Consider the following 26,826-nt stretch of genomic DNA (forward strand, 5'->3'; position numbering starts at 1 on the left):
CTCTGAATAGTGTGTGAGGGTGGTGTGTTCAACACAAGGATTACAACCTATAATGGCATGTTGGTAAACAAATAACCACACATTCAGCAGCAGCTTGTGATGCGGTATATTATGCAGCACTATGTCACAATGACTGCTTCATCTGTAAAGCTGTTTTGATCTCATTATAGCAGAATTACCACTCAAGCAACGTAAAAGAGAGAGTAGACAACTGACACCACATTAACAAAGCAGCATAGTGGGAAAGCCATGTTAAGGTAAGGTTGTTCTTTCTTTGCCTATTGCAATGCCAAAAAGCTGATGCTTAAGAAGCCCTGGTGGTGTGAATTGAAATGTGCACAGATCATTTGGGAGGCTGTTTTTATTTTCAGGCATCTATGAAGCTACATATAATATGTCCTCTTTAATTTGTTACTAGAAACTCATAATAAAACCTTCCACAAATACACTCAGTTGCCAGTTTATGTCTAAACCAAGCTAACACTAATGCGGTCTAATACAGCAGTTCTGCAAATACCTTAGCTAGGTGCACCTAATAAACTGACAATTGACTATACACAATATGCCACTATAAACTACACAATGTTTAAGACTTATTTTTAGGTGATGCCCCATTGAAGTCACCTGATGGAGATTGAAATGATTTCAAGAATCTGGCAATTATTTGTTACCCACAGGACCATGCAACTTGTCTAAAGTAACCACAATAAGAGTTGTGACGTTTTTAACTAAAGTTCTTTCAACAGCACACTCCTTAAGAGGAAATAATTCAATCAGATACCCTTAAACCCATGGGGTACTTTTTATCTTGGTGGGTGGTGGGTTGTATGGTGGCAAACAGGATCACAACATCCTTGGCAGTCTTTTCACTCTGTGAATCCTCCTTCATTCCTGCCTTCCAGAGCTGCCCTCCAGGTCCTGGATTAGTCATGGAGAGAACTCCAAACGGCAGCCATCCAGTTTGAGAAATCCTCTGCTAATGAGTCTGTGAGGGACTGATGGCATGGGTTATCGAGTTAAAGAGCTGCTTCTTCAGCTCGTCCGGGCTTTTATCTTTTAATCTCCAAAACTCTGAGAAATCCCCATTCATTTCTCAATCTACCATTCCTACACACAATTAACAGCTACACAAGAAACTTTGGCGTCATTTGGGGAAATGAACTGATTTCGAGAGGGTCATCTGACGTTAACTCAAATCTAATTCAATAAGGGTTTGATCTTAATAGGCCTGTAAAGTACCAGAAATACTTGCTATGTATTCTTTTGGAAATTGATCAAAGATGAAAATAATACAATCACTGCAAGAAAACAGTTGTTTGGTGTATCTCTGTATTTTGTTTGGATAACACAGTGGATTCTAACTTTTAAAACTTGATTTTTAACCTCTAAAATATGTAGCTACTTAGGAATAATTATTAAGCAATATTTTAGTTGATCGTGAATCTTGATCTTTTGCTGTTAGAATAATTTGAGCAGGTTTAGACGGGGAGAATTAAAGACTCAACACTTCAATTTGCAAAACACATCACTAATTACAATTGATCATCATCAACATCATTTTCACTCAATCTCTTAATTAAGTCTTATGGTTGCTGCAACAATAACAGCTGTTCCAAAGCTTCGCCTTATGACTGGAAGAATTGTTTTTGCCAATGAACACTGTTCAGACTGATGATGATGACAGCACTTAGAATGCAGCAATTCAGCACATCTCCGAATATAAGGTTGACGAGCAGTGAGCTCTTGAAAGGTTTACTGTGCAAATCTGGGCACATTTAGCTGACTGTAAAAAGCAGCCAGCAGCTGTTGTCTTGTAAAAAAGAAAAAGAAAAAAAAGAAAAGTGAAGCGAGGTTTTCCCTCCCTGAGAGAAAAGTCAAAGTAGCTATAGTGCTTAAGGAAATGCCAACTTGTACTAATTCAGTAAGCGCTCTTTAACAATAATCAAGGATTACAAGTGCCTGGGTAGCTCACCTGGTAGAGCAGGCACCCATATACAGAGGTTTAGTCCACAACGCAGCGGCCGCAGGTTTGACTTCGCCGGGCGGCCCTTTGCTGCATGTCACTTCCTCTCTCTCCCTTTTTGTGTCTTCAGGTGTGTTATATAAATAAAGGCCTAAAATGCCCCAATATAATAATAATCAAGTTTACCTACAGGGCACACCTCTAAAAAAGAAAGTATAATTCACATTGAGTGGCATATGTGCTTCCTGAAGCTTTTGCAATATTGCCACGTTTGAGTAACTTTAACTGTTTCATACTTAATTTTCTTCCTGTTTCATTTTACTGTGAATCTGCAACAACGATGGCTAAAATGCTTAGAAATTTGAACAAAATCAAGGTCTCTGGGGTAATATCAGACAAGCCAAGAGTGAGAATAGCAAGTGGGACCTCCAGGTTCAGGATCCTCAGAGCCATAAACACACATGGTTCACATGTCTGCGTAAAGGGAATATTGGCAATTTTGTGGGTTATGACCTTTGTGAGAAAGCTGGTCCCCTGTCAGTTTTGGGAACCAGTGTTAGTCCATCTCTACTGCCAGCAAGCTGTAACTATTAAGCCATGGTCAAATGGCATGGAGGGAAATGGCGTTCACTGGCTAACCAGCCTGATGCTGCTGTCCCGGGGGCAATTAGAGCCCATGAATCAGTTTAAAACCTGTAGGAAGTAAGAGGTGATGAGTGGAGAAGAAGGTGTGGGAGAAAACAACTTCTGGTGCTGCTGATGCCCATCTCATTAGTCGTGCTATCATAATGTGTGGACTTGAAAGAACCGTCTGCTGGTGCTATAGACGTCTATCTGTGTGCTAAATGTGGCATTGTGGATGCCCAGAAACAGAGGATGGACTGAGGGATATTCAAATGTGTTTCACAAGGCATCAAAATGTATTTCAATAAGTTCTACAAATGTGTAAAGCACTTGACGAAAACAGCATAAAGCAATTATTTGAAAAGGTCTAGAGACAAAATGTGCTATAGGAACAATGGATCAAATGACTATGTTTCGGATAGGTCTGATCTGTGCTATGTACAGAGAAATATCAACCAACTGTTCTGTTACCCTAAGCTATTGGAGCTTTATAACATCTTTTAGCTAATTGTTCTGGATTTATGGTACATTTACTAGATGGTTCAGTTTTACCGCTCACATTAATCCTTTTCCCAGCAGCTGCAGGCAGCTGTTTTCAGCAAACAAGCTCTGATAAACCCACAGTAAACTACCTGCCTAGCACTAATGGGGTGGATAAAGTTAACAACTAGCTGGTGATAACAGTCCAACATCTGAAGATAAAGAGCCAACTATTTTTCTCAGGAGTTGGTGGGGACCAAAACAAGGCAAAAAGAAGAAGAAATATTTGACTTAAATTGAATTCTAATGTTGCTCCATGTCTATTGGAAGAGTAACAATAGCCATGGCAAAATGAGAAGGCGAGGAGTGACATTTCAAGTTTGAGGCGACCGCATTAAATCAGTCTCCAGTGCTCTGGCAATCAAAGTGTGCACGGCAAAAGAGTGTGACTCAAACAACCAGCTTCTATGCCCTTAGATAGTTAATGCAAAACATTTAGAGCTATCTGTTAGGATGAATAACAATATATCACCTTGGATGCTCACTGTGGGGAGCAGGAAACAACCGATCAAACACACTCTTGATGGATGGTAAAAAATGCAAGAGTTTTGCTAATTGGATGCAAGGCAGACACCTGCAGTATTAACACAGGCTTAAGTATAAAGACAGTGAGATGTGTCACATTACAACAGGCTTATTTTTCATTGAGTTGAACAATGATTTAACTCCAGCAAGTAGCTTAATGCACTGACTAGAATGCAGAATTAATCTAACGGCTCTCAAAAACAAGTGCAAGTAGACAAAAGGTTGGATTGGGGAAGGTTGTGCTGAGGGATGGGAAATGACACATTGGCCTCTAGTCAGCAAGTCAAAAAACTTTTCATACGCTACTAAGCATGAGGTGAGAATGAACTGCTGGGAGCTCATCACATCCTTAAAGCTACTTCAGAAAGTACGGGACCCTAGTTAGTGGGGAGTGTTTGAACGAGCTTGCTAGTCCAGTGCATGCACATCTGAGCATGTGTTGTTGGTGTGTGTGTGTGTGTGTGTGTGTGTGTGTGTGTGTGTGCATCTGCCGTACCCGCTGTAAATGGCCACTTTGAAGCAAGGTACTTTGTTGTAATGTGGATGTCAATTTTGGTGTTTCTCGTCGGTTTTTTTGTCTGTTTTATTAAAGGGGAACTCCAGCAATTTTACACTGAATATCTGTTTACTTACCCTGACGTGACAGATGGTTTGTTACACAGAACCATCTAAAAAAAAGTAATCGGACACAGTTTGGGAACGGGCAGGCACTTTAAAAAAATACTTGCCAGGTGATTAGATGAACAATCTGTTTATGACCGTTTTAAAACAAACAATCACACACATCTAACCACGTCCGTAGCAGCCAGTAGCGCCTCACCGGACACTAAACGTTACCAGCTTCTCATCTCTGCCTGACACTACATTAACCGCAACTAGCATAACACACCTGAATTGTTTAGTCACCTGTCGGCAGTTGGGTTGCGTATAATAAAAAAAGATATCTCTGGTTCTGCGGCATCATTTTTGATCATTTTTAACCGTCCATCCTGAGTCAGTCAATGTTATAGTGAGTGTAATGCTAAATCTGTGTACTATGTACATTTCAGAGTGACCTTTGAACACGGTTTAAAACACATCTAAAAGTTTTAATAACGCTGCATGCATTATTATTATATATATATATATATATATATATATATATATATATATATATATATATATATATATGCTGTTGGTGAAGACGGGATGTTTTCTTTGTCATCGAAAAAACGACTTAAGGTTTTCATCTGACAGCTGTTGCTGTGCCATTACATAATAAAGCACTACAATTAATTTTTCACATCTCTAAAAAAAAGATATGAAATGGAAAAAGAAAAACATATTTCACATTTTCTAGCTCCAACTTTATCTGACACATAAAAGCACAGCTTTTGACTAAACTCTAAAACTAAAAAGCACATTCCATCTCTTTTTATATTTCGAACAAAAATGGAATCAGCAAGGTTCACATTAATAAAACAGAAGGCCTTGGCAGCACAACAAGGAACAAAGTAAAGAGATGCTGAGCCTAAGTTTGGAGATTAGCAGGCTGCATACACCCCAGCATCTATAATTCATGTGATTGTTTGCGGCTGCACTGACTGCTCATCTGATTGCTACACTGCTGAGGCTTTGCATGGCGAGAAAAACATTAGAAATATCCTAACCCACTTCTGACTGCTGTTTCTTAGCAACAACATTGTAGTGATTTAAAGCAGCATGCTCTATCAGTGTGTGTGCGCATGTGTGTTTCAGCGACGATGTACTTACTTATTTTGCATCATGTTCATTATGACCCAGTCTGAGGGGTAGACGTTTTTTCCAATGAGATCTTTAAACATGATAAATGTTTCCATTAGGAAATCCTGCAAGAAAGAGAAAGTTTCAAAATGAAAACTGTTATTCTTCAAACCTTCAAGATTAGAGCAATCTGAAATAAACTGCTAGGAGTTTGTGGCTTTCGGGCAGAAACAGCTTTTAGATTACTTTTTAAGGTTAAGGTGACAAATATATTTTCCTTTTGCAGCTAGCACTTGAGAACAATAACCTTATTTATGTGCTCTGACTTCTTACATGTTGGAGGACAATGAGATTACAGCGGTTTTAATTCTAAGAGGAACATTTTTCTTATGGTATCTAGTTAACAAACGGGACACATAAGTATCAGCTACTAAAGCATAGCATGACAACTTGATAATCAGGTTCAGTTTTATTACTAATAGATGCCAAGCTCAACACAACTTTAAACTCATTCCCTGTCAAGCCTACAAAGCCAACTTTCTAAGTAGATTTTGAATTCTACTGTATTCTTCAATAGCTTTCTCTTAATATGAGTTGCAGCTAAATATCAATGTAAATCTATTTCTGGCTGGAGATTTTTCACTCCTGGATTCCTGTGCTTTATGGTGGCATGTTTAGAAAGCTGCTAAACAACAGTGTCCCTTTGGGCTGCGGCCAGTTCTGAAATGTGGATATGGCCCACGCCAGCTTCAAGAACAATAAATCTGTGGGAAGATTGAGCTTCATCACAGTGATTCTTTATCCTGCTGTTTGAGACAGACAGGCAGCCTCAAACAAGCCCTCTGCACAATCATGAAGGTTGGAGCGTTCTATTTCTATTGTATTCTTAAAAGGAGCATTTGTTCATTTAATACCAAATAAAAACTGTAATTGAAGCCAGAATCTCTGGCTTCTGGGATTGTGAAGCTCTACCTGTAAATAAGATTATTGTCCTTCTTACAAAGCCAAAAGTCATATCTTGGGCTACAAGCAAACAGTGGGATTTCCCTACTTGTCAGAGTAGAGTAATATAATGCTAATCTGGCAACACATGCTAGAGAAATGCGGCTTTGAGGAAGGAATTATTTAGAGCAGAAATCCACAACATCAATGAGATTTATCCCTCCTCCACAACTTGTTGGCTGCAACGAGTGATCTGCTTCCCCTAGGAGTTACTATCATCAAAAACATGCTGTGCGTGTAGCAGCCTGAGAGCAAGGACTAACAGAAATTCAATTTAATACTTTATTGTGGAGGGAAAAACATTTTCCTTTCAATTTCTAGAAAAAGACAATGCCAAATTATACTGAACTATTGGACCTGGATTTAAGGTATTACATGACAATGTAGCCTAAAGTGTCACAGACACTGGTAAGGTGTACTCACCACCACATCACTCCTTATCTTGCCAAAGGTGCTGATCAGATGAGCATAATGATAGTCGTCCATCTGCCTCAGTGTGGCAGTCATGCTGGCCACAAAGCTTCCCTGGAGAAGAGAGAGAGAGGCACATTCAATTCACAATCAAATTCAAATTGATGGCTGAGGATAGCACCACTTGGTGCTTTTGATTTTGATGGATTCTGACTAGCTGAGTTGATTGGGTCTGAATACTAAAGCAGGCCTGGCCTCCCAGGTTTGAAAAGGTAGGCACCCTCGCTCATTGGCTGATATCATTAACCTGCTGGCCTCCACTCCCCAGCTCTTTGTCATGACTGATTATAATGCCTGTGAGGTCGTTACTTTACAGTGTGCTATCCTGGCTCTGGTTAGCATGCTGTGCATGTGCTTTACCTTAAGTAGCTAATCAAAGAAAATGCACCAATGATAAGAGAAAGTAATTAAATCTACTTTGTCGCAGAATGCATGAAAGCACATCTAGGTTAATAAGTCTAAGGTCTGATAAGCAGGTGACTGTCTATCTTCAAGTCAAAAACTACTGAAGTACGCATCATATCACAGGATTGAGATTGACCTTTTTCCACAAACTTACATACCTTTTTCACTACAGCTGACCAAAGCAATGACCCATGAAGAACTGATATTTCCAACGGAGGGGAAAAAAAAGGCCAAAAGGAAGATTTTCCTATTGGATATCTTTTTAAAGATATCTTATGTAACGGATTTATTTCTCTCTTTGACTGACAGCATCTGGATTTGTGTGATGCGGCAGCATTACTACACACATTTAATACAGTGGTAACGGTTCATTCATGTCATCTGTAAAATTACATTGACATGAATGATGAGGTTGAGCAAAGTATTATGAGTAACAGTGAGATTTGGTTAAGACAACGCCAACCCATTTTTCACAAGCCAGTATCTCTCCATAGGTAATCACCCAAACAACCCCCAGGTTGGGACTTTAATCTGGACAGGGACAACCTCAGTGTGGAGGCAGTTAATGCAGCACTCATGCAGAGGACATAACTCAGCTGCTTCATGGTAGTTAATCTTCACAAGGCATTCTGTTTCGCTGCAGAACCTCTCTTTGAGCTGTAATTAGGCCTGACCCACCAAAACACAGCGGAGCAGAAGAGATGCTTAACACTGAGACACACACACACACTCTCTTCCCTCACCTGACCCCTCTCGTCAAATTCTTATTTCTTTCCTGATGTTGTTCTTGTGGTTATTGTTTGCTCATTTTTTTTGTTTTGCACTTTGTAATATCTTTAGAAAAAATTAATATACTTGTAAATAAGTACTGTATGAAAATTACCCTCCCAACACTGACAATAAGATAATCATGCAAAAGACACCAAAACAATCCCTAACGCAAAATGTTTATTAATCATTTTTCCTTCACTTTTTCTTTGTTTAACTATGTGGAGCTGATGACTGCTTCACTTCCCTCTCAGTAATGCTTCACGGAAACCAGCGTGACTCATGTTATATTAATATGGAAATGTTTTTCAAAAACAAAGAGGGCAGGACTCTTTCAACTGTGAGGGCATGTGCCTCGGTTCTTCAGCATTAAAGATGAGGAACAAATTTAGACAGAGCCTGATTACAAAATACCACAAATAAATGTGTATTAAGTGTGTAAAAGATGTTTCTGTCACACTTCTGTAACATCTTCTTCTCTTCACTGGAGAACAAAAGATGGCGTTAATTATAAGCATGAAGATAACCTCTGGTGCTGTGTTAAAGCTAGGTTTGAATTTATCTGGTTGGGGAAGATTTAACGTATAGTTCCCTGGCAGAAGGAGCATTATTCAAAAACTTGTTTGAGGACGATGAAAGATCTTTCTTCATTCAAACTCTAATTTCCCAGATCTACAAGTCTAACTGGTCTAAGGAGACAGGCACTGGCTGCTGCAATTCCCCTCACATTGGGCAGTCACTTTATTAATAAAAGGAGCAAGGGCTTCAAAGCAGGCAGCAGTCTTCAGAAGTCATTGGCTCCTATTGCAAATACTCAGACTATAGGAGATCAACTGGAGCTTGTTCCTTCTTTCTATCTCTTCAGCTGAGAATGAATCCTTAAGAGAAAGAACCTTCACGGCAAACTTTAAATTCTGTAAGCCTCAGTGTGGGACTTGCCATAAGGCTCCAGCGCTGCTTACAGTAATATAAGCCCCTTCAGCTTCAATGTTCAATCAAGACTGCCAACAACACAGGCATACATACGCCACTGTCAGTATTGATTTTATTGCTCTAAAGTGTTGCTCAAGAATCAATCTTAAGATTCCAAACATGTAATTGCTGCTTGAGGCCGTAGGATCAGCTGGAAAATCCAAATCAAATACGGCAAGGCATCTAGCAAATATATTCCCGGCTTGACATGGTTTCAAAGTGGAAGATACAGAGAATCTCTCAGAAAGGGGATGCAGATCTTTCACTGTGCAGCGATTAAGATCTAAATGTGGAACAAGAACACATGCCACACCAGCTGTTAAGTGCTAATGTGAGAAATAAAGAGATGTGGGGCATGACGGCAAATGGAAAAGTTCAGGTATGCAGCTCTGAGGTCTCCAGCTCTAAGTTGATAAGTGCAAAGTAGTGCGGTGTGATAGCCTTCGGTGTTATGCAGCTGACTCTACAGGTCTCTTAGAGTGACCAGGCGTGTTTGGAGTGAACCACATAATTCAAAATAACGGACTGTCCTCTTTTGGCTCATTTCTCACACTTTTATTGCTGGGATATACCAAGTAGTGTTCCTGTCATAATGCTTTTTTTTTTTCTTCAAACTGTTTAAAAAAAAAGAAAAGCAGTATTATTTTTGTTAGCTACAAGGGATGGTTAGAAACCAAATGAAGCAGGTGAAAAAAAGATGGGTTTGAAGAAAAATAATCTCCATCACTGCGGGCCTATCAATTCTAAGTTTGGAGAGGGCGTTGGGAGGTATATGACACACAGGAGCTGCAGAGTGGTGGTTGTAGAGGGTCAGAACCAACAAAATACTCCTCAGCCTGCCTAACAACAACAACAACAACACCAAAGAGTTAGGAAATCCTGACATAGCTGCTTGTATTGCTTAGAATGTACAAGTTTAGATTAAAGCGGACATATTATGCTTATTTTCAGGTTGTATTTAGAGGTTGTACCAGAATTCTGTTGAACTGCACGTTGCTGCAGATCCTGTTTTCACCCTGTGTTGAGCTCTGTTTTAGCTACATAGGGAGATATCTCAATTCTTTACTATCTTTGTGGGAGTTGCACATGCGCAGTAGCTAGGTAAGATCACATCAGCAGATGACTTTCTCCAACTTCGGTCAGTACAAGGCAGGATTAGCTGGGAGACTTCATCTAAACGAGGGCCACTTGTGGAATACCTGCAGAACAGGGACATGGAAGTAGTTCTTTTGTAGAATATGGTGAACTAGTGTGTGTTGTAGCAGTGTTTTGCCATTGAGAAAGCCATGCAGATTTTGAACAGCTCACCTGCAGAGTGAGGTCAGAGGTTCAGAAACCTGTATCTCACTCAAAACAGCATGGATGTTTTTTCCAAGTTTGTAGTGGTGTGGAAGCCACAGAGACACAAAATAACACCCCAAATCCCAGAAAAGGGGATTTTTTCTTCTTCATAATATGGGCACTTTAAGTTGGTTGTGTGATGCATCCTGCATTTCATGACTAGTTTGTATTCTATTATCTTTACCCATCAAACAAATTCAACAAAATCAACAAGACTATACTAGAGATAAGCACAAAAGAAAAAGTCAGTGGCAGTACACCAAAGCAAAGTCATGACTGGACAACACTGTAGTGTCCAAACCATGTACTCTACCTTTTGCATAATCCAACTCTACATTGCACCAGAGATGGTGAACATATACATTGCAGTTCTAAAACACTACACTTGGCAGTGATGATGCAATATGATGATTAAGAAATGTCCATAATCACAATTTTCTAAGCACAAGAGAGCCCTATTGAGCGTTTGTCATGATGGGATCCAAGGGATCAATTTCAGACAACGCTCATGACCTCACATACAAAGGACCTGAGCATAGCAAGAAACCATCATTTTTAGATTGATCATTGAGCTTCCACTGAAGAAAATGAAGCACCTTAAGGACAGGACAAAAAAATGCTAAAGAGGTTTATGGAAGTCAATCATTTAATGACAACTTGAGCTGTCTTCAATCTCAAGCTTTTATTTACCAAAACAACTTATCAAGCTAAATAAATCTAAATAAAGCTAAATATACCATTGATATAACATCTATCACAGTGTCCAGACGCTGCAAATTTCCAGAAACCTTCCTCCATATCCATCTTAAGCTTGAGGGCAAATGAGGCAGAATCTTAGCGGAAATGAAAAAGTGGTGATTAGAGGGCAGGGCCATATCCATCATACACAGCTCTGGAGCTTGCATCTCTCAAATAATTCATCTCACTTTAAGAGCTGACAGCACAGAAGCAGAAATTGATGTTTGCTCTAGTAGTAAAGGGTTGCCCCATAAACAGAGCATTGTTTTAAGCCTTTAATTAAGCCAGAGGGAAAATGGCACATCAGTCTCTAGAGAAATGTAGACTGAGAGCCTCAACCTGTCTCTGGAGAAAAAATTTACAAAGGCACATAAAAAAAAAAGGAGGAGGAGGGGGATGACCACAAGGGACAGAAATGACTCCCTCTTTCTTTCTATTAGCTTTAGGCCTGATGAAATATGAATTTGCTGCCTCATTACAACAGAAATTACACAAGCACACAAAAACTCCTTATGCCATTTAATTCGAGAGGTATGAGGACACTCCTCACATGCAAACGCAAGTCATGGAGGCTTTCAGTGTGAGAAGCATTGGGTGTATGCGGATGGCTTTTGCTGGCAAAAGCAACAACAGCACACAATGATATATGAGTGTGTATTCTCTTTAATATGCCTCTTCTCTTCTGAGGAGAATTCAAATAAAAATGTGAAACAGCATCAACAGTCCCTGATAAAAAGACAAAAAACAGCAAAACACAGCATAAGAAATGCATAACATAAAAATTCATAAACTATCCGTGGATCCATTTAAAAAAAAGTCAGAGGACCAGTCTCTTCTGTTGTTTTATTTGCTGTAGAATAAACAAACATAAACCTGTTTTTCAGTTGATTTCTATATTTTCTAACTAGAACTTTGCAACATCATGGTAATGCAAATGTATGCTAATGCTCATTCAAATTTAAACGTTCTAACCTGTTCAAAGCATTTCACTGTGTATACTTAATTTGCATGCTGTAGTTGTTTTATAGGAGCAATAATGACTGGATGTCATTGCTCTAAAATCACTACATAGTGTATTGTGTCTTATTGCTTCTGTACCAGAGGGGTATGAGCCCTCCTCCTTTGTCTCTACACACCATTCACACAAGCATTGCAGGCAAAGAACAGAGAGGCTGGAAAGGCAGCAGCACTTGACCACTTTTCACACTGGCCTGTGAAATGGAGGCAGAGCTGACACGTGCGAGGCACTTGGCCACTGCTGCAGGATTTAACCGCAAGCCCACTTGGCTTCAACACAAGGCCAACAAGGTGTCAGGCAGGCGGGTCAGCCAATGGAAATGAATGGAGGACCTGTTCAAGGCCAGCTGAAACCATTCACACTTCATTTTCTACTTTAACAGATTTTGGGGTAATGCATTGTGACTCCCAGAAAAACACTTCAGAATACATAGAGATAAATAATAACCACGGAAAAACCTGGGCAGCCAGCCATGAAAGTGACCTGTTATGCCATTTATTCAGACAGCATCCAACTTAGACAAGCTTGAGGAAGCACCTTCACACATCAAAGCATTATACCTCCTTGAACAGACACCTTAATTTACACAGGAAAACCCTTTTGAGCCAAGGCCACTTTCTCTCACTGTCCAACGGCAAGTATACACCATTTGAAGGAAAGGAAGTAGATGTTACTGACCATTCCTCGAATGGCGTGGCAGATTATGTGGATTGACTGGAGCATGAGGGGGATTGTGTGAGTCAATACTGTGTAAATGTACAGATTGTTAATTAAGGTCAACTTAAAAAATTGCGGTTGGAGACAACCTACACAGAGTTGGCGATACCAAATTTGCAAAAAGACTCAGTTATGAGAACTCTGGGAAAGGGAAACAACACAAGGTGAATGGACTGGAGAAAGAACCCTCAAGGTTGATACATTTTTTGGGACAGTCTAAGAGCCATCTTAGTACATAAGTTGTTTCCATTCAAGTGTCAAGCAAATTTTGAGAGAAATTTTCACAAGTCGCAAAAGAATTTGAATAGTTTCATCAAGTGGTTTGAGCGGATGAACTAGGGTACAGCGTAGTTTGGTCAGAAGACGGCGTATAGGCTACATATGGCTGTAATCCACTAATATACAGAGAAGAGGTGGAGGTTGTGAATCGGAAATGGGAAACCCACCTCACCCAACCCAATTCAGGCCTGTAGTTAACGTGTACTGTACTACTGTAACAGAGGGAAAATTGTGAATTTCCTCGCAGGATAGATAAAGTTTTCTTCTTTTTCTTTATTTCTTGGGGCTTTCAGGTTGAGGCAGGCATATAACAATGATTGGAAAAATTATTTAAAAAAAGCTTTGTCTACCATAGAAGATGCACACATTTGGTATGTTTCATGTCTTTTATGTCTTTTCTTCCACCTCAGCCGAAGGCAAAAGTCTGTTTACTTTAGAGTTATATTTCATCTTTCATATTTTGTAATAATTTTGTCAGATGTCATTGCTGTTTTGCCTGTACTTGATAGTGACAGAGATTGAATAGCAGCAAAGAATGGAGAACTGCGTCTGCATCGTGTTTAGCATACATGCAGAGGGACAAGGACATAAAACAGGAGTCCCCTGAGGGCTTGGCTTTGACGTAATGAAATCAATAGAAGAAAGTGACTCCAGTGACTTGTCCGCTGCCACTGGGTCATCTATCTGAGAAACAGTATGCCTACACAAGCACATTGCTGAGCAGATTCCAATAAAATAAAACAGCAAAGCCCATTCCAAACGCCACATACGGTATACCTGACCTCCAAGAGGTCCATTAACCCTAGGTTCAAACATATAACTTTGCCAAGCACTGTGATGTTCAATGGTCTTCTTCACCAAATCTTCACAAACGTGTCAAACCTGGAGCCTGTCATTGACTGGCAGAGCAATAACAAGGCTGTGAAGCAGATGTGTTACTGTCACTCCAAAACAAGAAGACAGACTCATAAAACTGCGTTGTGAGTGTTCAGCACCTTGAAGATGCAGTCAGTCTGTGAGGAAGAAGGAGTATGTTATGTCACGTTGTAGAGAAGTGAGATGGGCGTGGGGATATACAAAGAATAATAAAACTTTCTGTAATTCACGCGTCATTAAGGGCTCGGCTGAGAGAGCTGTGATGCAGTAAGAGAGCGATAAACCAGGAAAGGAGGTCTAGTGGATTTTAGTTTGAAGAGACTCCGCTGTAATTCACAGACACATGTCTTTTTCATTCTTTTTACACGTTTTATCACTTTCTTTGTTTGAGCATGTCCTGCTGACTGAAATGTGTCCTCAAAGATGTCAATCAAATATTTGTTTAGTTTTTTACCAGTATCTTGAGGACATGAATGGTATTTAAAATAAGAGTAACAATCCAACATTTAATTTTCTTCTGCTTCTTTCTTCCACACTTTTATAAGGAACATATAAATCACAAAGCTGAAGCTGGACTCTTTTTATGTTGGAATTATTTTATATAAATCTAGAAACATTTTACATTTTGACTACTAATACTAGAATGGAATTTTTGAGGAATATGACCTGTGACAATATACTGTAAATTCTGTGTATATATTTGTTCCAGCACCTTAGTGAAGGAAGAGTGTGTCAGATTTACAACACACTGGGTGAACTATACAGTTTTCAAAAAAACAACCGGGATTGTTGTTTTACATCAAGCCAATGGAAAATGATCAGATGTCCATCATACACATACAGAATTGAAAGGGAAATACAACTAATGAGAAACATAATATTCAATAACAATAACAATGTGGCATAAACAAGCTGCAATGATGAGAAGTGGACTGCTAAAAAGATAGATTTGTTATTACAAGAAATCTTGCTTTTACTAAACATCACCCCAAATGCCTGTTAACAGGCGCCTGGTAGAGTGTGTGCCCATATACACAAGCGCAGTCCTCGGCAGCGGGTTCGATTCCAAAGCCCTTTGCTGCCTGTCATTCCCCCCCTCTCTCTCTCTCCTTACATGTCTACGCTGTTCTGTCAAAAACAAAGGCCTAAAATGCAGAAAATAATCTTGAAAAAAGATATGCCTGTTAACCCCAATCGCTCCAAGTTACTTAATTCTAGTTCACATGAATCTTCAAAAAAAAAAATAATACATATAGACTCCACAAAGTACTAAATAAATAATCAGATGTTGTCAATCTTAACCGTACAATATGCTTTATAGGCTGTGTGTTGTTTAATGGTTGGTTCACTGGTAAATAAAAAGGTATAAGAAAATAAATCTAAATGTACTAATAAACACACTTAAATGCAAAAAAACACACAGTAGCAGCAGCTGCTGTCTGGAGAGCTGCAGCTCATTACCATGGTACCTGAGGCTTAAAGCAGAACTAGAGGTTTCCCCGTGACAGAGTGAAGGCAAGCTAGGATTCTGAGAACCTCCAACCAGGCATATAATACAGCTCCACTTTAACATGATCAAGGTTTCACCAAGAGTGTTATTTCCCCTCCCTCCTTATTTTGTTCATTTACCACTACAATGCTACACCACAAATCCAATAAACTCTAAAAGGAAAATGCACATTCTCAGAGGAAAAAAGGTCTTCTCATGCACAAACAGGGTTAACTACTAACTAGCCCATGACAGATGGATAAAAAGCTAAGATAAGATCAGGCAAGGAGAGTGAATAGAATGAAAACAGCCGGCAACACATCCTCTTTCTCCAGACAAATGTCGGGCTGCAGAGCTGTGAGGAAGATTGCAGTCAGAGAACGGAGCTCTTCAAAGTTGGAGTTTAAATCTTCTGTTCCTGACAAAGAATGTTTTGAGGGATTTCTCCACAGAAGTGAGGTCACTGTCAGAACCCTTTTTACTAATGATGAGATAAAGGGATGATGCATGAACCTGCCAGATGTAGCCGAAACTCAAACTGTACTTTCTCCACTGCAACCTTCCCTCCTCCCTCTGCTCTCTCTCTCTCTCTCTCTCTCTCCCTTGATCCCTCCCCCTCTTGTCTGATCTCTCTACCTCTCTCTCACTCACACACACACACACACACTCAGATGCACACACGCAGAAAAGAGTAGAAAGCCAGAGAGGAGAACTGCGGCGGCAAGATGGGGATATTCTGCCTGCATGGGCTCTGTCGCTAAGGCGTCCGGAGTTCAGCCACTGTGCGTGTGTGTGTGTGTGTGTGTGCGTGTGTGTGTGTATGCATGTATGAGTGAGTGTGAGCCCCTGCCGACGCCGAGCGGAGAAGGAAAGGGGAGAGCGGGTGAAGAGGAGGAAAGGAGAGGGGGAGTGTTGACTCTGACTGGGGCTTAGAGGAACCTCACGCCACTGGATCAGAGGACGCCGATGTGCAACAACTACCCCAACTACTGCTGCTGCTGCTCTGCCTGCGTGCCGCTGCCAGCCTGTCCACTTAACTTCTGCCATGGCATAGCTTCTTCTTCCAGCTCGCCTCTAATCCACTAAGGAAAAGGGCATGTATGGGCACAACCAGGGATCTAGGCTAACGCATCCTTTCCGTCAGTAATTCACAGTCTGAGGTGAGTCGCTCTTCTCTGTTCTTGTCCTTTCCTTTATTTCACCTCTTTGTCTGCAACTGCAAGGAGGAAAGTCTGTCAAATAACCTCTGGTGGCTGGAAATCAGAGGGATTTGCTCGCTCTGTGGGACTGAGCCCAGGATAATCCACAGGGAATGTTTTCACTGGAGATTTTGCCTTTTAGTCGGCTGATCAAATATCAAATACGTGTGGCAGATGAAAGGAGATAAATCTCAGATTGATTTTAGTTCAGCTTAGTTGCCTCTGTTGGGGCGAAGTGGTCAAGGGAGATTCCAGGCAGCGGCTGAAAAAATGTGCTGGTGCTGAGTTCAAAAGACAATCAGTCAGTTTAGAAAACTTTAGACATGAAAAAAGGGTTTATTTCTTAATATGCTGGGAAAAACTCACTTCCACTGCTATCTGACATTTATCAGATCTGGCAGGTCAGTTTTCTTTTTCGGAAATGATTGTGATCCAGATTTAAGATGACTGGCTCCACACATACTGCTAAAACAGTGATTGCGTACAAGGTCTTGCATGATGCTGCATTTCCTCTCAGTTGTGCAGCTGAGTGAGCATTACATAAACCACACTGGTCTCTTAACCAAAAGAAAAATTGAAAGAATTGTTGCATGAAGCTGTTGTCCCACGTACGGAGGCAGCAGTGTTTTGCAGCCCAGAGGAATAGGTAATTAGAGCTAGGCATCAGGCAGTTGGCAGCTTCTGATAAAGGAATTTAAACTAAAGACCAATCTAGATTAATGGACTGGTGAAGTCACCATCTTCTTACAGATTATTGGTGCGTGTGTGTGTGTTTGTGTGAGTGCATGTGTATGTGTGTGTGTGTCTAAGGAGGAGAGAAAAAGAGAGAATGAAAGAGAGAGAACATGGGTTGCCTGGAACCCTCACATCTCCAATGTCCTTTAGATGCCACACAAAACGCACGTCATTCCCACTCATCTCCACAAACCTCCTCCCATCGCTCTGACTCCCCTTCAAACCCTATCTCACATCAACGCTCTGATACAATCTCCCCTCTGCTCTATTTCACTTTGCACAGACACTGAGAAGAGGACTGAGGGAAACAGATGTAGATAGATAAGGAGAAAGACAGAGAGAGATTTTCTTTGTCTTTTTACAATTGAGGGGTATTATTTACTGACACTGAAGGGTGACATGAAAAGAAAGATACATACCCACATACCAACTATAAAAAAATGACAGGATAGGGATGAAAGTTGGATGTTGTTTCAGAAAAAAAGAAATAACATGTTCCCCTACATCCGTCATTGGCTGCCTATTCTTCCTTTAGCCTATGTGCTACATCTGTGAGAACTGGGCAGGGCCATCCAGGAGTGATGGGCGTGATGGCCCACCACTTCAAAACCAATCTATATTTTTTGGAATATCAGTCTGCACCTCACCCTGTATTGATAATGTGTGAGAGAGGAAGAGAAAAATAGAGGGAGAGAGAGAGAGAGAGAGAGAGAGAGAGAGAGAGAGAGAGAGAGAGAGAGAGAGAGAGAGAGAGAGAGAGAGAGAGAGAGAGAGAGAGAGAGAGAGAGAGAGAGACCGACTGTTCTGCCATTTAGTACAAGCAAGAAAGGAGTGTGCATGCCCCTGTACCCAATCACTCCAAATGCAGTGGTACATGAAGATTAAAAATGTAGAACAATGCTTGGACAAAGCTTTTACACAGGGAGATGTCATGCATCAACTAATGTAATTGAGTTGGCTTAAACAAACAGCTTTTTATAGAAATGGCATGACCCTTGCCTGTCCAAACAAAGCAAATATGGAAGAAAAAGTGAGATTGGGGAAGAAGTAAGGGGGGTTTCAGGGTTTTCAAACGAGTGGTGAAGTGGGCTTTCGCCTTCCGCGGCCCTGGGAAGGGTATTCATTCTTCCACAAAACAATTAGCTATTCTATAAAAGAATGACTGCTTCTGGAACACGCCAGATGTTACCTTTCATGTGCTAATATGACTATTCATTCAAAGTCTGATTTTATTTTCCCCGGGAGCAGCACAACGGCAAGCAGTTGAGGTGAATCGTGTGCGTCTGTTGTTGAGGACGGAAGGGTGTGTGTGTGTGTGTGTGTGTTGTCACTTCGTACTTCTGTTTCTCTTTGCACACAATCCCACCTGGGTGTTGTTCTCAGTGTGCACTGGTGTATGTGTGTGGAAAGCATGTGCTCCCTACTGCTTTGCAGTAGAAGCCTGGTCTGCTGAGGCCCCAACAGGCCCAGAGACAGGAGGAACAGAGGATAGGGGGTTTCTGTGGTAAAAGAAGGAAGTAGAGTCTAGGTATTTATTGTATCATTACTTTTAGCTTAGCAACTACAAATTCTTTGAAAAAAAAAAAATAATCTCCTCATGGTTTCTTCAATTAACAGTTTTGTCTATAACATAAGAAGGCCCAAGGCGCCATCTTCGTAGGCGCTTGTTTTGTTCCAAATAACAGTCCAAACCTTGTAGATATTCAATTTCCAATTACATTACAGAGAGAAAAAAGCTATTTTTTATATTCGAGCTTGAACAAGCAAATGTTTTACACTTATGCTTGATAAATGTCAACATTTCTCAATTATCAAATGTGTCAAATACGTTTCTGTGGATCGACTAATTGTTTCAACACTTATTACTTGTGGCGTATTTATATCCAGCAATTTGTACATTTATCGATATTGTGATATGAAACTAGATATTGTCTTAGCTTTTGGATATTGTAATATGGCGTAAGTGTTGTCTTTACCTGGTTTTAAAGGCCGCATTACAGAAGTGTTGTCATTTTCTGAACTTATCAGACCATTGTAACTGTTCTATAATTTGCCTTTACTCACTCAGTCATTATATTCACATAACTGATGATTATTTAACAAAAATGTCATTGTTTAAATATTTTGTGAAATCAACAATAGTCAACACTACAATATTGTTGTGTTATCAATATCAAGGTATATTTGGTCAAAAATATCGTCATTTTCGATTTTCTCTAAGTTGCCCAGCCCTAGGGCTGTAGGCACCTACACCTGTCTAAGCATGTATGTGCATGCATGCAACCAACTTGCTCTCCGTTGTGTTAAGAAGCATATATGAAACACAAATATGAAACGTTGAAAGGATATTTTGGGGTGAGGGCTAAGGCGATCAGCTTAGTTACTGTTATTTACAGTATGTGTCCTGCCAACAGCTGATGACTCAAACTGACATTCACGTCAAATCCTTCAGGAATAAGATTGTCACAGTAGCTAAAAGCCATATATTATTTTGCAATTTCATGTACAGACTAATTAGACAAGCATAGAGAGGAAGGTCCTTCAACCAATCGTCAAAGGACAGTGTGTTTGTAAAGTGGCTTCAGACAGTACAGCCTCTCCTCTCCCTCCACTGCTTTCATGATATTCAGTTGAGCTGACAAAATGATACATCTTATTGACTAGACAGGATGGCTTTTGCCATCTCTTTCCCCCTTCGGGACCTCTATTCTTGTTCATGGATCCTTCTCCATGGTTTCGTCTTCCTATTTCATCATTCTCTGTCTATTTCACTCACATTCAATTCTGCTCCATTCAAGCAGAGCAAAAACTCTACACCTACATCCATGCACTTGTTTTTTCTAGTCCTTTACTACATTACCATCCTTGTGTGTGTGTGTGTGTGTGTGTGTTCTCTTTGCTATGGATGACTAGGAGGAATCTGAGAGCAGCAGGGGAGTTCTCTAGTTACCCATCAGCTTTGAAACCTCAGCGTGTCTAGAAGGCAAAAAGAGGAGGAGAGAGAAAGACAGAGAAAGCAACAAAGAGGAAGAAGATGAGAGGAAGAGAACAAAAAAATTAGTAAATGAAAGAAGAGAGATATAATGTTCTGAAGAAAGAGGAGGAAGAGGGAAGGAAAGGAGTGAGTGATCCGATGCATTTTGATTAGAGCAGGCAACCTCTGCAGCATACATCCTTTTCTTGAGGTCTGATCTTCATCTAGCCTGCATGTTCAATGTATGGATTACAGGCTTACTGTGAATTCATCAAGCTCCCAGAGAACCCACCTGGGCGCAGGCGTAGCACACAACGTCAACTAACTACAGCAAATTACAAAGTAACCAAGAAGAGTACAATTCAGTGGACAACGTGAGATAAAAATAAGGCTACAATGTCCACAGCCTACAGTTCAGGGATAAGATGTTCTGCATTAAAAAACAACAGCAGACTGGCATACAGTATACTGAGTCTTACATGGTGGTCATTTCTAGCATCATACACAGTAGGGATGGATACTAATGACATGTACAGTACACACGCAGGCTTGAGAGGCTCAGTGAGAAGCCATTAGCTTGTATTAAGTTATGTCCTGTAACTGCAGTATCTCATGCAGTCTCTTGCACATTTTATTCGAGTGCACAACTGAGAGCAATTTAAATATAAATGTAAAAAGAATATAAAAATATGTATATGAAAATATATGTAATGCACACATGGCTTTTCAAAAAATGGTGTGCATACCGTTTGGTAAAAATGTATAAGGACAGTCTGAGTGCTGTGAATTAACAGCAAATCTTGATTTATTCAGTCACAGTATCAGACTTAAAATGAACACTACAATGCTGTAAATATGAATAACTATTATGATTCCATATTATTACCGTAACATAAATGGAAACAAACTATTGTGCAGTAGTTCTATAAACCAAATTAGTTGGTCTCTGGACAGTTTAGGACTTTCTGGTTTCATTTCAAGCCATGTTGTTATTGTACCATCTATACTTTATAAGAAATGTATCTGACCCCAATTTACAGAACTGTACTGACACTACTGCTGTAGAATCACAATGATATTAAAATGTCAGTTATCCTGGATCTAAATGTGACTGTTGTAACTAGGGATGAAATTTGACATTAACTTCTCCTTGGTTTACAATTAGCAAAAGCTCATACTGCACTCTCCACAAAAAGTGTGTTCCTGGTGTTCTTCAGTCATTACTGCAACACTACATGGTGATTCTGAGCTAAATCTTTAATCTTTGGCAGCAATGCAGTGATCCATGATGACTGAGCCACAATTACTAGAGAGACAATCCCTTAAAATCCTGTGATTTCCAGTACCATTCCATCTTACGGCATTAAGCTGCCATTAACTGACAAAGGATTTGCTGCGTTTGGTGTCAGCCTAATGCACTGTACTGCAGTTATCTCTCAACGCTGACCTGTAAAGTCAATCAGTTGGATATATATATATATATATATATATATATATATATATATATATATATATATATATATATATATATATATATATATATATATATATATATACATACATACACACCGCCTTACATCAAACCCTAGAGCATGGGTGTACCCAAGCTTGCTTGCATGCTGCAGAGACAGACAGAAAATAAAAACCCAACAATGTCAAGTGACCGCACCAGCATGAAGTAAAGTACAGACTTGGATATCTTTTTACTGCATAATCACTGTGCTCTTAAGAGGCAGATCAAAGACTTTTCAATACAGTACTAAGCCACGTGTAATTATGAGAGAAAGCTGTCAGAAGACAGAAGAGGGGTAAACAAAACACAAGCAGATAAAGCTGGATTACAGTAAAGTTTGGAACATGACTGTAATGATACTGCTACACTCATTTGTTCAAGCAGCATCTGAGGCTTTGCTGAGCTGTAATAATGTAAAACTGCAGCAGGAGAAAAGCAGGGTTCAAACTCACTTTGTTTATAATTCAAAAAGCCATATATTTCCCTGTGAGTAATATTCAGTAAAAACACAGTTGAGCAGTCATTGGGAAGTTTGAGAAGCTGAGGACTATTAGAGGGTATATTTAAACTACACTGTTAAAAGTATTTCCACTACATCAATACAGTATGAGATCTCATTCCAACATCTCATTCCAAAACATGGTCATGAATATGTTACTATAAGAGCATTCTCTCTTCTTAGACTGTGGGACACAAGGATTTGCTTGCACTCAGTGACTTAAGTATTAGTGAGGTTGACCACTGAGGTTGGGTGATAAGATGTGGCTCACAATCAGAGTTAAACTTCATCTTAAAGGTGTTGGATGGGGATGAGGTCAGGGCAATGTGCAGGCATGTTTACACTAAAGAAAACCATTGTTTTGTGCATTGGGCACTATATACTACGCATATTTAAACAGAAAAAGACCTACCCCAAACTGCCACACAGTCAGACAGCCCCCAGACCAAAAGTGCACTAAAGTATGTGACCATATTACAGTGTATGATTAAATGGCTTACTTAGCTATACTATTTGTTCTAAGCTTCCAATCAAACAGCTAAAACATCCAGTTCAGTGTGTAAACACTGGGAAAAGATTTACGTTATGTGAAAGATATAAAAAGATAATAAAAAATATCAATGCAACACCTGGATCTTAAACAAGAAAGGCTGTTTAGGCTGCTGTCGCTAATTGACATGTATAGCCATATTTCCTAAATTTAATTAATTCACCGGGTTTGTAATGCATATTATATTAATGAAATGTCCCTTCGGTGGAGCAGAAGCGAGAACGCTAAATTAGTCAAGCTCAAAGTTGGAGCAAATATTTAATTCCCAGGTTGAATCAGAACACCAAAATTTCCACCTTTTAAAATTTTACCCACCGGCAACCAAAAGTTTAATTATGCAACTGCCAGTCACAAAACTGCCAACTCATATGCATTTTAAAATAATGCAAGTAATGGAGAACCATGTATTAAAAAAAAAAAAAAAAAAAAAAAAAAAAAAAAAAAATCAAGATTTTATGTTGTGCATTTAATGAGCATTAGCTGTGAGCATAAAGACCATTCCATTAAAGAGTGATGAATTATATTACTGCAGTAATCTGGATTGTCCCTGCAGGACTCCAAAGCTTCAAACAATGGCTGAGTTAGAGGAGACATTTTTCTCAAGAACTAGCCGTGCGGAATCCGCCTCTCAGGGTTATGAACAAAATGCACTTGTGTCCCTAGAAGTAACCCAAATAATGACCCTTAGTACCAGTATGGCAGCCATGTGATCTGGGCTGCTAAAACAAGGTCAGATGTGAACACGTCTGTTTTAGTTTTTTTTGCCACACTCACATGACCCGGTGAGGTCTGTATGGTCTGCACCAACTGGGTAGAAATACTGGGTCAGTTCACTTCACTTACTTGCCCCTAACATAAAAAACAGGGCCACCCAAAAAAAGGACAATGGTCACAGCCTTGCATGATGAGTCATGCTGTTAATTCCAGAGGCCAGGGGGTGAAGTTCCAGCCGGAGGTGAGATGCGAGTGCTGCTACAGTTGCCCGGGGTTGAACCTATCAGATATGTGGAGCCAGGGACATATTATTCAGCCTGCAGTTCAGGCATGTCACAGGGGATCACATTAAAATGAGGATATGATCCAATACCATGAAACTGTATGCATTGTGAAGGCTGTGTGCAGGGAAGGGAGAGTAGAGAAAACACTGTTGCCGTTTGTGTTGACAAACTGCATTCACGTCCGATGGTTTAGAACAGGGTGACATCTTGGATTGTAATCAGATGTCCTTTTGCAAATATTGAATGCAACGATTAATTTGGGCCGAGCTTAGAATATCGAAGCAGTCACTGACCTCATTTGGAGAGGGGACGTGGGGTAACAGTTTAATTCAATTCAATTCAATTTTATTTATAGTATCAATTCATAACAAGAGTTATCTCAAGATAACTTTTAAGATAAGTTTATACTTCACATGGTAAAAAACTGACTGACAAAAATGATTCAAAGGCTGTACAGCACTGGGTAATAATTGAAAAAATTATATATTGGATTGTGCTATATTCAGCCTCGATTCTTCCTCTTTACATTGTTGTACGCCCCTCTACTTTCACAGGTCAATCAACCTAATGGCAAGGGAGGTCAGGAGTCATTGAGTAATTATATGCATAGGCATACAAGGTGAAGATCTATATGGTAGCTCTACCACTTGTGTTTTTATTTTTTTAATTCTCCTGGCGTTTCTGTGTGCGTAGATACAACTGCAGAAACTGGCCTCACTGGGGCTGACACTTGTTAATATGTTGCCTTTTTGTCTACCTTTTACAGTGTATGATGCTAGGTATTACACATGCATCACAGTCAAATAAAACATGTATGACTAATTCCTGTACTGTGGTGTAGACGTGCCTTTGCTCTAATAACCTTGTGACTGTTATATCTTTCCTAATGTTTTCTGTTGGGGGTATAGTCAGTTTCTTCAAACATTGCATTACACTGTACTGCAGTCTCGTGTTATATGGACTCATCGGTAATTACCTGTCTATTGAGAATAAAACAAACATCTGTCTGCACAGCAGAAAGCTGCCATCTCTAACATTTCTATATGGGCATGCTGTGCTGTTCTCAGACAGAAAATGTTTCCAGCAACATTACGGACCAATGTTTGGACAGATTCAGGGGAGGACTGCCAATCTGCAACATAGCTGAGCCCATCTGTCTCTAGAACAAAATATAGAATAGAATATAACTTTATTGTCCGCCAGGTGGAAACCTGTCTTTGGCTTGCCAGACACAAGAAACAACATAAGATAAGCAGTTAGCAAAACAAACCCGTTAAAAGTTTGTGACTGACTTAATGCTCATCAATCACTTTGTTCAGTTAGGAATATTGATGACACTTTGGATGAAGGAATTATAGTATTAGTTGCCAGAATGACTCTATATTGCATTCTGGATCTGAAGACGTCAAGTGGCTTATGAGAGGATGGGCGCTATCTGCAAGAATACTCCTCGCATTCTTCCTCATGCTTTTGAAAAAAGTTGAGTCAAGGACTTTTGGGGTTATATCTATCTTGCTTGCCATTGACACAGTCCATAAAGTTTATTCTTAGATCAACAGCTTGTGACCATACCAGGCAGGGAATATTAAACTATACAGAGGTATTTTAAAGTTGCAGATAATTGGAATTTTAATTGGATGCCACTTTTTCTTTTTTAATTGCATACGTTGGCAATGAGTTTACTGTAAAAATGCTGGCATGAATATGAGTGAGTATGGATGGGTGACTTTTTTTCATTTTGAGCCAGCAAAGAATTTACACAGAGAAAAATTGTTTTGGTTCTAGTACTCAGTGTGGGGAACAACAGCTCTCTCATTTTGAAGAACCTGAGTAAGAACACTGTGCAAGAGCATCGTAATCCTGGGTTTGCCTTTAGCGGCAATATGACGTCTTGAATTCATTTACTCATTCTGATAAAATGTCATTATGTCCTTAGTAGGCAGATTGTCAGACAAGGTTTTGCAGAAGAAATACTGATTACGCCAACATGTAAAATTGACATATTTGCAGATGACACTGCATGTCTATAAAGAGCTATCAATGTCTGTAGATGAGACTGTTATTTCAGCTCTTAGATGAGACAAAGATAGGGAGCTGTCTCTTTCCCCAAGCAGAACCGGCGACATAGATTATAATTTAATAATACAGAGTCAGGGCGATCTTTTGATGGAGAAGGCATTGAGACAAAGCGTCCATTCTATAGCTCCCAGGTAAGTAAACAGACAGGTGTGAAAAAGGAAGTCATTCCCTGTTGACAGAGAGCAGTCACGGCAGATAAGCTGAGATGGATAATTGTTCCATCTGATTCAGCATTTACATGAGTGTGTGCAGTGTTTGCTTTTTGTAAATCAACAGTAAACAGTAAATCAGCAGGCAGAAGGAGAATGTGTTTCATTTCTGTGAGAGCATCAGAGGCAAACTGCAGAGTTGTGATGCCGCCACCATACTTGTGGTAGTAGGGAAAGATAATTCATATCTCATAGTCATATATCTGCTGAGGATGATTTCATTCAAGGGTTGCTGTACAGTTGTCTGTCAAAGGTTTGTCTGGTTGCAGGTATCATCCCCATTTTTTCAGCATATTCTCTTGTCTCTGTTCATTTAGAAAATAGAAAACATGCCATATTCACATTTCCTAGCGGAGTGAAAATTTGCCAATAAGTAGGCTCAACACCATGTTTTAAATGTATTATTAACTGTGAGAAGGTAAGGTCAGACAGTGAAAACCTAATGAACCATGAAAATAAACTGCAGACCTCAGGCACCGTCTTCAGAATAGTCAACAGTAGGCTATATTGGTACAAAGTTTATTTGAGTGTGTGAGAGTGTATATGATTGTAAGTGCAGAGTCTGATAGCTCTCACTCTAGTTTCAGACACAAACACTCTTAAAGTTAGAAAGTAAGAGA

At 39.8% G+C, this 26,826-nt stretch overlaps 2 protein-coding genes across 6 annotated transcripts in view; one reads left to right on the top strand and one right to left on the bottom strand.

Moving 5' to 3' along the window:
- The window catches only part of dock1 (dedicator of cytokinesis 1), a 164,418-nt gene that overhangs the window by 48,981 nt on the left and 88,611 nt on the right, over window positions 1–26,826 (bottom strand). For all 4 annotated transcript variants that reach the window (XM_034860643.1, XM_034860642.1, XM_034860641.1 and 1 more), the window contains exons 28-29: window positions 6,800–6,901; window positions 5,405–5,499 (exon numbers count right to left, since the gene is read on the bottom strand). In XM_034860643.1, coding sequence (XP_034716534.1) covers window positions 5,405–5,499; window positions 6,800–6,901 — 197 coding nt within the window. The remainder of the gene's footprint in view (window positions 1–5,404; window positions 5,500–6,799; window positions 6,902–26,826) is intronic.
- The window catches only part of LOC117937029 (inhibitory synaptic factor 2A), a 28,916-nt gene continuing 18,202 nt past the window's right edge, over window positions 16,113–26,826 (top strand). For both annotated transcript variants that reach the window (XR_004655081.1, XM_034860654.1), the window contains exon 1: window positions 16,113–16,610. The gene's annotated coding sequence lies outside the window, so the exon portion shown is untranslated. The remainder of the gene's footprint in view (window positions 16,611–26,826) is intronic.

This window comes from Etheostoma cragini, chromosome 21 (assembly GCF_013103735.1).
Source record: "Etheostoma cragini isolate CJK2018 chromosome 21, CSU_Ecrag_1.0, whole genome shotgun sequence".
Classification (NCBI taxonomy): domain Eukaryota; kingdom Metazoa; phylum Chordata; class Actinopteri; order Perciformes; family Percidae; genus Etheostoma; species Etheostoma cragini.